The sequence below is a fragment of the Sinocyclocheilus anshuiensis genome, unplaced genomic scaffold, assembly GCF_001515605.1.
Source record: "Sinocyclocheilus anshuiensis isolate Anshui unplaced genomic scaffold, SAMN03320099.WGS_v1.1 scaffold91, whole genome shotgun sequence".
NCBI classification, from domain to species: Eukaryota; Metazoa; Chordata; class Actinopteri; order Cypriniformes; family Cyprinidae; genus Sinocyclocheilus; species Sinocyclocheilus anshuiensis.
The window spans coordinates 95,406-106,959 of record NW_015552636.1 but is presented as its reverse complement, the minus strand read 5'-3'; the positions used below and the strand labels follow the sequence as shown (position 1 = coordinate 106,959).

Here is an 11,554-nt window from a genome sequence, read left to right as displayed (position 1 = left end):
TGTGTGTGTGTGTGTGAGTGTGAGTGTGTGTGTGAGTGTGTGTGCGTGCGTATGTGTGAGTGTGTGTGTGTGTGAGTGTGTGTGTGTGTGTGTGTGTGGGCGCACCATCAGGCGTCTCATTCGCTCTTTCTCGATGCGCTCGTTCTCTTTCTTCTGCTCGCGCTCGGTGTTGGCGTGGTATGTGGCCACAGCTTTGGTCAGTTTCTGGATCTTCGCTGTGATGGACCGATGGTACTCCTTGAAGTCTTTGGCGTGCTGCAGGATGCTGTTGAGATATTCCTGCAGCAGAGCAATGAATCATGGGAATTAACACAGTGACTGAAGTGAGCTACAAACGTCTGAGAGCACTTGTGGAAATGTTTCTTATTTTGCATTCTCCTGTAATTTAATACTAAATATTTCATCACTAGTTATAAGATCAGCATCACAATATGAGTGAGTGCAGAAGGAAGATGGACGTGAGAATCAGCACTGGAGCGTCATCTAAACCTGATCATCATGTTCTCGGAGCATCTTCAGCTTCACTGGAAGAACCACATGATCAATGATCACTGATTATTTGATTAGTCACTTAAAAATAAGGCTAAATCTGATAAATATTGTGTTTGTTTCACATCATCACTTTTCCTTCAAAATCATAAAATGAGCTGTTTATTTGCAAGTTTAAATTAGATTTTAAATCCCAGATATCCAGTGTGCTCTCAGGCGTTTGGAGGAATCAGAGAGCTGCTGTGAGTGTGCTAGAGCCGCTTGCCTGGTGTTTCTGCCTGCGTTTGCGTTCCTGTTCGATCTTCTGCTGTTTCTCTAGTTTCTCTGTGATTCGTGCTTCACGTAACGACTGTCTCTTGTTGCGCTTGTAGCCCTTTGAGTCCAGTGAGGTTTCTAAGGCCGTGTCGCGTCTCATGCAAACCACCACCTCCTGACGCAGCTGTGAAGGCAAACAGACGAACATCAGAGCGCTTTAGCAGAGGATGTTCAACAGATGCACTGATGCAAGAGTTAAGAACAGATAACCGAGTAAATCACTTCAGTGCAGGTTCACTAGAAGCCTGAAAAAGCGTTGTTTCCTTTGGTTTAGAGAAGGCTGGTTTAACGAGCAGCGGTGGCAGTGTTCTCTGAGAGCGATCGTTTGTTCTCCGCCTGCGGTTCTGTCAGGGTCAGGGCTAGGACTCACCTGTACTCTCTCTCCTGCATGATCTCCACCGGGTCCAGACCGCAGGGCTTCTGAACCGGCGTGATGCGGTTCTGCTTCTGGTGCAGCGGCACCATGGTGGCGGGCTGAGACGAGTGGCCCAGGTGTGCTGGAGACTGGGTCTGCGGTGGCATGACCGGAGAAGCGGCCGGTGGCACAGACAGGGGTGCAGGAGAGGGGCGTCCGGTGGGCTGCAGCGGCATCAGCTTCTGAGGAGCGTTCGAGGGGGTCGCCGCATTGACCAGAGGACCTGCCACAGCGCTTGTAGCCCTTTGAGTCCAGTGAGGTTTCTAAGGCCGTGTCGCGTCTCATGCAAACCACCACCTCCTGACGCAGCTGTGAAGGCAAACAGACGAACATCAGAGCGCTTTAGCAGAGGATGTTCAACAGATGCACTGATGCAGTGGAATATGTCAGTAGATTGATGTGGATCACAGCGTCAGTCCGGGTTCATCACCTGTCTCTGGAAGTTGAGCAGTCGGAGCGCTTTGAGCTCAATTGTGGCTTTGGTGCGCAGATCTCCAGGCAGAGACCCTGGAAGATTCTCCAGCTCCTGAATACGGTGAGTGATACGAGCTTCCAGCCTGCAGAGACACAAAGCATCAGAAGTCCAGGAACCACTCGGCAGCAGTCCGCACGAACTGGGAGATTCTGGACTCATTCAGGAGATGCGTAATAGCGCCCCCTAGTGTATAACAGTTACCAGAAGAAGCATGCTACCAGAAGAAGTTCACGGATGCGCTCTCACCTTCAGGCCACGGTTTCGGGGGCCCGTTGTGGTTCTGGCCCTGAACACCAGCTGGGACTCCCGAAGGTCCAGGAGGAGGCATGTTGGGTCCCACCATCCCTGCGGAGCAACCGGCACAAACTAACCCTTTACTAAAGTCACCACAGACGAGTGCAGCGCCGCTGACTGTTCAACACACTTCCACTCCAGAATCATTCAGAAACACACTCAATCTGAATTAGGAGCGAGGTTACACACAGAATTTGAATTGTAATTTTAAGGACCTAGAAATTAAATCAAATGAAATACAAATTTGTAAAATTGTGCAGTTTTTAATTATACATTTCATTGGAGTATTTTAAGAATTAAAGGGGTGGTTGATTGCGATTTCACTTTTTTAACTTTAGTTAGTGTGTAATGTTGCTGTTTAGAGCATAAAAAATATCTGTAAAGTTACGGCACTGAAGTTCAATGGAAATGGAGATATTGTCTTTTAAAGAAAAGTTTGTTTAATGCCTACAATTATGACTGGTAGGGACTACAATGAGCTACTTCCCGGGTTGGTGACATCACAAACCCTGCAATTAACATAAACCCCGCCCCCGGGAACAAAGGGGATGAGGCTATGTTCTGCCGGAGCTCAAGCAACTATTGCCCGTAATGGTGAGGGGCGTGACGTTTCGCGACAATGTGCGATACGCGGTTAACGAATCACAATACACTGGGCCAGCTAACTGATCTAAGCCCATTGTGTAGTTAAGAGGGAGTGGTATCACAGAAACAGGGAGTCAACCGGCCGTTTAAATGACAATGAGACAGCGGCGTAGAATAAAGGTAAAATATATGAAAAATACGTTTTTTTTTTTTTTTAACGAAACATGAAGACGTTACACTGCTCCCATAAACACAATCAAGCCTAGAAAAAAAGCAGTCAACCACTCCTTTAATAATGATTTTAATAATCAATACTTGAAAAGCCACTAATAGACAATGAATGATGTCACTATTAAACAATGTCACAGAATTTACATTGGATTAATGGCATTTCTCAGTCAGTTCATCTTCCTGTCATTTCAGTTCAACCTCCTACGGGGACCAACTTAATTCAATTAAAATGAAATCAAATAACTAAATTCAGAATTTTGCCCAACCCTGCGCTCCGTAACCAGTGAAGCATTACAGTACGTACCTCGTGATCAGATAAAGAGTCCCATCATCAGTGATTCAGGTGTGTGTGTGTTAGGAGAGTCAGATGTGCTCACCATGTCCTCGGCTGAAGCCGGCGCTCGCTCCGCCGGGGGGCAGGCTGGTCAGAGACGGTCCCTGGGGCATCCCTGGCATGGGCCGCTTGCCCTGCACCGCCATCTGCAGGTGTTCTGGGAGCGGCTGCCCGCGCGCCAGCATCTTATATGCCATGATCTGCGCCCGCAGCTGGTGCAGCTGGCTCTGGTTGAAGGGCGTCGGAGCGGAGGAGCCGCTGGGGCCTGGGGCCGTGCTTTGGCTTCCCAGACGGTTCTGCTGCGGGAGGCTCTGGCTGTCCACACCGTCCAGCGAGGCAGAGCTAGAGCCGGAGGTGGACAGGAGAGGACCGGACACGGGACTGGACACGAGCTCTGAAGAGCCCAGCGGAGACGGGAATCCTGCAGGAGGAGACACACTGCAGTAACACATCGTCTCGGTTGGGACGTTTCGTTTTTCTAATAATGTATAAATACTAAATATACAGCAGATATTGCTTTTGTGGATTGACAGTCATCACTTCTAGCAGAGCTAGGCTTGAGGGAACACATACCACTGGATAAAACATATCTATACAAAATACAGTTTGTTTGTATTCTGATCATTTTTGGATCATTTGTTAAGATGTTTAAATGTGAATATTAAGATCCTGGTGAATGTAAATGGATAGAGGTAACAACTAATTGTTTTATTTGTTAATTTAACAGTTTTTAAAACGTATACAAGACATACTGTTCTGAGAAACCGAGTAAATCACTTCAGTGCAGGTTCACTAGAAGCCTGAAAAAGCGTTGTTTCCTTTGGTTTAGAGAAGGCTGGTTTAACGAGCAGCGGTGGCAGTGTTCTCTGAGAGCGATCGTTTGTTCTCCGCCTGCGGTTCTGTCAGGGTCAGGGCTAGGACTCACCTGTACTCTCTCTCCTGCATGATCTCCACCGGGTCCAGACCGCAGGGCTTCTGAACCGGCGTGATGCGGTTCTGCTTCTGGTGCAGCGGCACCATGGTGGCGGGCTGAGACGAGTGGCCCAGGTGTGCTGGAGACTGGGTCTGCGGTGGCATGACCGGAGAAGCGGCCGGTGGCACAGACAGGGGTGCAGGAGAGGGGCGTCCGGTGGGCTGCAGCGGCATCAGCTTCTGAGGAGCGTTCGAGGGGGTCGCCGCATTGACCAGAGGACCTGCCACACAGACACACATCATCACAGGCTGCTTTACCAGAAGAAGCATGCTACCAGAAGAAGTTCACGGATGCGCTCTCACCTTCAGGCCACGGTTTCGGGGGCCCGTTGTGGTTCTGGCCCTGAACACCAGCTGGGACTCCAGAAGGTCCAGGAGGAGGCATGTTGGGTCCCACCATCCCTGCGGAGCAACCGGCACAAACTAACCCTTTACTAAAGTCACCACAGACGAGTGCAGCGCCGCTGACTGTTCAACACACTTCCACTCCAGAATCATTCAGAAACACACTCAATCTGAATTAGGAGCGAGGTTACACACAGAATTTGAATTGTAATTTTAAGGACCTAGAAATTAAATCAAATGAAATACAAATTTGTAAAATTGTGCAGTTTTTAATTATACATTTCATTGGAGTATTTTAAGAATTAAAGGGGTGGTTGATTGCGATTTCACTTTTTTAACTTTAGTTAGTGTGTAATGTTGCTGTTTAGAGCATAAAAAATATCTGTAAAGTTACGGCACTGAAGTTCAATGGAAATGGAGATATTGTCTTTTAAAGAAAAGTTTGTTTAATGCCTACAATTATGACTGGTAGGGACTACAATGAGCTACTTCCCGGGTTGGTGACATCACAAACCCTGCAATTAACATAAACCCCGCCCCCGGGAACAAAGGGGATGAGGCTATGTTCTGCCGGAGCTCAAGCAACTATTGCCCGTAATGGTGAGGGGCGTGACGTTTCGCGACAATGTGCGATACGCGGTTAACGAATCACAATACACTGGGCCAGCTAACTGATCTAAGCCCATTGTGTAGTTAAGAGGGAGTGGTATCACAGAAACAGGGAGTCAACCGGCCGTTTAAATGACAATGAGACAGCGGCGTAGAATAAAGGTAAAATATATGAAAAATACGTTTTTTTTTTTTTTTAACGAAACATGAAGACGTTACACTGCTCCCATAAACACAATCAAGCCTAGAAAAAAAGCAGTCAACCACTCCTTTAATAATGATTTTAATAATCAATACTTGAAAAGCCACTAATAGACAATGAATGATGTCACTATTAAACAATGTCACAGAATTTACATTGGATTAATGGCATTTCTCAGTCAGTTCATCTTCCTGTCATTTCAGTTCAACCTCCTACGGGGACCAACTTAATTCAATTAAAATGAAATCAAATAACTAAATTCAGAATTTTGCCCAACCCTGCGCTCCGTAACCAGTGAAGCATTACAGTACGTACCTCGTGATCAGATAAAGAGTCCCATCATCAGTGATTCAGGTGTGTGTGTGTTAGGAGAGTCAGATGTGCTCACCATGTCCTCGGCTGAAGCCGGCGCTCGCTCCGCCGGGGGGCAGGCTGGTCAGAGACGGTCCCTGGGGCATCCCTGGCATGGGCCGCTTGCCCTGCACCGCCATCTGCAGGTGTTCTGGGAGCGGCTGCCCGCGCTTATATGCCATATATGCCATGATCTGCGCCCGCAGCTGGTGCAGCTGGCTCTGGTTGAAGGGCGTCGGAGCGCTGGGGCCGCTGGGGCCTGGGGCCGTGCTTTGGCTTCCCAGACGGTTCTGCTGCGGGAGGCTCTGGCTGTCCACACCGTCCAGCGAGGCAGAGCTAGAGCCGGAGGTGGACAGGAGAGGACCGGACACGGGACTGGACACGAGCTCTGAAGAGCCCAGCGGAGACGGGAATCCTGCAGGAGGAGACACACTGCAGTAACACATCGTCTCGGTTGGGACGTTTCGTTTTTCTAATAATGTATAAATACTAAATATACAGCACTTTTGTGTTTTGTGGATTGACAGTCATCACTTCTAGCAGAGCTAGGCTTGAGGGAACACATACCACTACATATCTATTATCTATACAAAATACAGTTTGTTTGTATTCTGATCATTTTTGGATCATTTGTTAAGATGTTTAAATGTGAATATTAAGATCCTGGTGAATGTAAATGGATAGAGGTAACAACTAATTGTTTTATTTGTTAATTTAACAGTTTTTAAAACGTATACAAGACATACTGTTCTGAGATGAGAGAAAATAGATCATTTGTGTTCCAATGATATACTAAAATGCTTAAATGTGAATCTTGAATAAAAGCTTTATAAACAACAACATTCTCACTGTTGTTTTTGTTTTAATACAGTAATTGATTGATTCAATGCATTAGATAGTTAAAATAACTGCAAATTCATCATTTCGTCACCACCGTCACATGAATATTTTGATATTTCATTATGATATTTTATATTTGTTGAGGAATTGTTGGTCACATGTGAAAGTGTAATCTGTCTGCTAACACGAGAACGTGTTTTGTAATGTTAAAAACATCTTCATTGCTGTTAAATATAAAGTTACAATTATATGACACAGTCCAAGGTAAAAAGCACATTTTGATAAAAAGGAGAAAAGTTGGGAGGTTGCATCAAAGCATAGCTCAGTAGCTTAGTGCATATAAGATAAATAAATGTGGTTTCATTAGTCTGCTGCTGGTGAGGAGCATGAGGTGCGTTACCTTGCGAGTGCTGGTCCATCGGGCTCCCTGGACGGGTCATCCTCATCGGAACCACCTTCATCTGAGTGAAGCGAGCGTCTTCTGAAAGGTTCTCCTCCACCGGCTTTAGGACAAAGAAAGACATTAATAGAGATATGACCTCTGCTACTGGGCTTTGAGGCTGGTTTAGACCTCCACCTTGTGCATCTGGTGCAGACTCTCCTGGCTGTATCCCGCAGACGCTTGCGGAGGAAAGGAGAGTCCTGTGGAAGTGGCTGGTCCGGGACTGGGGCCCATCATGTTGTGTGAGGATCCAGGGGACAGTCCGGACCCCAGCATGGCCCCTGGAGACGGGCCCGGACCAGGCGAGGGCCCCGGGCAGGGCGTGCCTCCTAACGGGGGCTCGGGGGTGGACATGCCACAGACTCAGCCTGCATTCGAAGTTTAGGACAGAACGTTTATGCCCATTAAAATCTGACTTTATAAACTATCACCATATAATAACGTCTGCTTTCGCTCTCTCTCTATATAAGCACAATTTATTTACATGACTTTTCTTAAGGGACTTTTTTCTCTTCAAACAATGCTGCAGTTTTGAATCTAAATGGCTCCCTCTGGGATCAATGATGCTTCATAACATCATCTAGTTGAAGAAGTGAATTACAGAGAATAAATACAGATTCATACAAATAATATCAGCGACTGGCAGGAAACATCACACCTTGATAGCAGTTCATGCAGCTTTGACCAGTTAATTATATTTTTTCCATATCATAATTTTATTAAAAAAAAAAATTCATCCATTTTACACAAGAAAAATTCACTATGCAAATTCCCATTTTGAGATTGCATTAGTTTCCATTACTGTTCCAGGCCTAAGAAGCTTCATTTGTAAATGGACTGTATTGTCCAAGTCTTCTGTGGTACATGATGATGATGATGATGATGATGATGCTAATAATGATGAGGCAGAAGGAAGAAGGCTTTATTAGTGTCAGATGATTCTGCCGAGCCGATCAACTCGTTCCTGCCCCTGGAAACATCAAACAGCGGCTCGTTTTGGGAAAATAAGCCGAGCATGCACATTTGACAGGAGAATAAAATGCCGTCCAGCTCGAGCCGCTGCAGTGATCGTCCGCCGCCTCGGAGCTCGCGTCGGATCAGCGACGCAGCGCGATAGAAACATGACGCACGCAGCGCCAGACTGCCTGATGCTGTGCTGGAGCTCACACTGCAGACATCGACACGATAATAATTCCTTGCGTATTTAATCAGACTTACCCTCAATATAATAAACGAGCTCGAGCCGACGACGGAGCCACGGTGCGGTTGATTACCGAGCAGCGCCGCAGACAGCCGCTGATTCCGTTCATTCGGTCTGTGCTCGTGTACGGAGCGCCGCGGCGGACACGGAGATCCAGACGAGACTGCTTTTCTAGATGATCAAATATACATTTTATATATACATTGTATTTTGTCTCTTGATGTTTTTCTTTCAGTGTGTTGGTTATTGTAACAACTTGTGTTTATTTTGACCAGAATAAACACTTTATCTGTCTACAAAACAAATACATTTCAACAATATATATCTAAGATGTAATTAATATTTTTCATTCTGTAGTATAAGAGAGCTATACTGACACATTGTATATACTGTGTAGCTTATAATTTTAATGCACTTATAATTGTATCAGATCAGTAGAGACACGTACGTCTGCAAGATGTCTGTTAAAGATCACTTGATCTGGAAAGCATCTGCTGTGTACAAACATCTGACTGTCTGTAAGATGTCAGCTTTACATACATTCTAAATCATAAACATCTTAAAGACATCTATTTGACATCTGAATGTCCTTTAGACGTAGATGTAAATGCAGATGTCAAATAGACGTCTCTGTGATGTGCGTGTGCTATCAGGGAGATATGCATCGGCCCACCGTCCGTCACTGCAGCCAACATCCATCCCTCCATCCATCAGTTCAGTTTACAAGCGTGTGCATGGAGCTGCAGGGAAACACTGAAAATGCTGCCCAGTTTGTGTGGGTTGTAGCCCAGCTGATGGGTAAATATAGGACAAAATATGTTGATCTATCCTTACTGTGCATCACACATGAGAGCTCACATTATAACAGTGTTTCAGACAGATGATGACAGTTCAAACTTGAATGAGAAGGGAAAACCTCGTTTTACTCTATGTTGTTTTAATATTTTCTTTCAGTAATTTATTTGTATGCACTGAAAATCCTTTGCTAATACAAATGCACAATTTCTTTTCATGCTGATAAAAAAAAACATTAAAACGGAACCAGACAAGTTGTAAATATAGAAGGAATATGTCCAAGTCATTTATATGTGCCCAACTTCCTGCTGCCAGCTGGTGGCGCTATGGTTATAAATGAATATTGGCCTTTAGATATGTTCAGGCCAGGACTCTTATTGAACGTGTGAAATTATAACAACTTCCTATTCCCATGGTGAAACATCGAAGTTTGTCATGCCGCCACAGACACGCCCTCCAACGAAAACTCAAGATCTTCGCAATTTAACGTCACAAAGGGCTTTAGATTACACTGACCAAATTTGGTGATGATCTGTTTAAATCTCTAGGAAGAGTTCGTTTAAATACAGTGCCTGAAAATGGCAAAAACATCACAAAACCTGTCAAGAAAAGTAAAAATAACAGACTTCCTGTTGGGTTTCAGACTTTGTACCGGGATACTTTTTTGTAGGTACTGGTGTGTTACATGTGTGTACCGAATTTCATACATGTATGTGAAACATAGCTCAAGGGGCACTTCATTGAAATTTCATAGATATATATACAGTATACTTGTCACATCGTTAGAATGGCATCTACACTAATATTAGTCTGTTTCTCTCTTATTCCGAGGTCACCGTAGCCACCAGATCCAGTCTGTATCCAGATCAGATGGTCACTGCAGTCACCTGAATCCAGTACGTATCCAGACCAGATGGTGGATCAGCACCTAGAGACGACCTCTACAGCCCTGAAAGTCAGCGGAGACCAGGACAACTAGATGAGCCCCAGAGACAGATCCCCAGTGAAGACCTTGTCTCAGACGGTCACCAGGACAAGACCACAGGAACCAGATGAGTCCTCTGCACAATGTGACTTTGCTGCAGCCTGGAACTGAACTGCTGGTTTCGTCTGGCCAGGCCCAGAGGAGAATACTAGAAATACTATTTCCACACACTATTTCTCTTTTTAATAATGTAAAGCTGCTTTGACACAATCTGCATTGTAAAAAGCGCTATATAACTAACGGTGACTTGACTTGACGTATAGGTGGCGCTATTGAGCCTTTTTGCCACACCCACTTCTGAAACCCATTTCAGATGTACATTTTTGCCACTTCTGGCACGTGTGCAAAGTTTTCGAGCATGTTTAGGCCCTCAAAAATGCTATTTATTTTGGAGAAGAAAAGAAACCGAGCAATTCCATCGGTGCTCAGGACCTAATGATATTGAAGTCGTTCTTCTGCAAAAAACACATGATCTTGTGAAGCTGCCATAATTTAATATTTTGAAGGTGATTGTGTAATAAATTATTGAGTGTTTTTGACGTGTGTGATGAACGTTTGTCATGTTATGGAAGAATAAGATGATTTTGAGACACGAATGTATGGTTGTAGTGTAGATAAATCTTTTTTTTTTCCAGTGTAGGAGGAACACTTTTCGTTTGGAGGAAGTGAACTTGCTATCAAGAAAAGCATGGAATCAAGTAGTGTGAATCAAGAGGACAAACGTTTACATGTTACCTTTTTGTGACAGCATCTAAATAAACAAACTTATAATGAACTACATGTCACTCACTCTGTCACTAAATCACATCCAATCATCAACACACACACACTTACTGTAACTTACTGTCGAACTGATGTGTTCAGTTTTGGGAAATCTGTGTGTTTTGGACAGTCGAGGACAGCGTGTGTGTGTGTGTGTGAGTGTGTTATATAATGTATGTGTGTGTTGTGGTGTGAGAGAGAGAGAGTGTGTGTGTGTGTGTGTGTGTGTGTGTGAGAGAGAGAGTGTGTGTGTGTGCGTGTGAGAGAGAGAGAGAGAGTGTTTGTGTGTGCGTGTGAGAGAGAGAGAGAGAGTGTGTCTGTGTGAGTGTGTGTGTGTGTGTGTGTGTTTCCTCCGCTGCAGCAGGTGGCGCTGCTGTTTGTTGTGCTCGTCAGAAACAGGAACGAGTTCCGGTGAATATTAAATTTCTGCTTGTTCTGCTCACCGATGAATTTCGCTGATAATTTACACAAATGGCCGAGTAGGATGGATCTGGTGAGTGTTCCGTGGTTGTAATAGTTCACGCTGCTCGATAAACGGGGATGAAGGCGCTTTAAGCTGTTGAATGCGCTGTTTGAATGAGTTTAATCTGCGGAAGGTTTGTTCGCATTCAGCGGCTCTCTCTCTTGTTAGTTAGTGGTTTGTTGTGCTGTCAGCGGCCGCGGTGTGTGTGATGTTATTCACTCTGTTTTAGGACTTCGGGAACAAACTGCCGCAGGCTCTGTCGACAAACACTAAACTGCCCCAGTCTCTCTCCTCTAGCGCGAAGTTTCTGCCCTCAGGCCCGTTTGAGCGCTGCGGCCGCCCGCTGGGAGTCAAAGTCAAAGAGGAAGACGAGAGTGTGGAGGATTTCTTTCATTTCGGTGAGTGTCTGCACACACACACACACACACACACAAACACTTATAAATACA

At 45.2% G+C, this 11,554-nt stretch overlaps 2 protein-coding genes across 3 annotated transcripts in view; one reads left to right on the top strand and one right to left on the bottom strand.

The window, feature by feature from the left end:
* The window catches only part of LOC107666654 (transcription activator BRG1-like), a gene marked incomplete at its 3' end in the record, with an annotated part of 29,565 nt that extends 21,320 nt beyond the window's left edge, over positions 1–8,245 (bottom strand). Inside the window, exons 1-9 of the mRNA XM_016458074.1 lie at positions 8,118–8,245; positions 7,035–7,267; positions 6,858–6,960; positions 5,655–6,032; positions 4,414–4,512; positions 4,064–4,331; positions 1,650–1,776; positions 755–928; positions 106–279 (exon numbers count right to left, since the gene is read on the bottom strand). Coding sequence (XP_016313560.1) covers positions 106–279; positions 755–928; positions 1,650–1,776; positions 4,064–4,331; positions 4,414–4,512; positions 5,655–6,032; positions 6,858–6,960; positions 7,035–7,253 — 1,542 coding nt within the window. The remainder of the gene's footprint in view (positions 1–105; positions 280–754; positions 929–1,649; positions 1,777–4,063; positions 4,332–4,413; positions 4,513–5,654; positions 6,033–6,857; positions 6,961–7,034; positions 7,268–8,117) is intronic.
* A 2,777-nt stretch (positions 8,246–11,022) lies between these two features.
* The window catches only part of LOC107666708 (zinc finger protein 239-like), a 5,125-nt gene continuing 4,593 nt past the window's right edge, over positions 11,023–11,554 (top strand). Inside the window, exons 1-2 of one of the 2 annotated variants that reach the window (XM_016458129.1) lie at positions 11,023–11,135; positions 11,335–11,503. In XM_016458129.1, coding sequence (XP_016313615.1) covers positions 11,088–11,135; positions 11,335–11,503 — 217 coding nt within the window. In that variant the 5' untranslated portion in view covers positions 11,023–11,087. The other variant, XM_016458131.1, reaches the window with a different exon arrangement.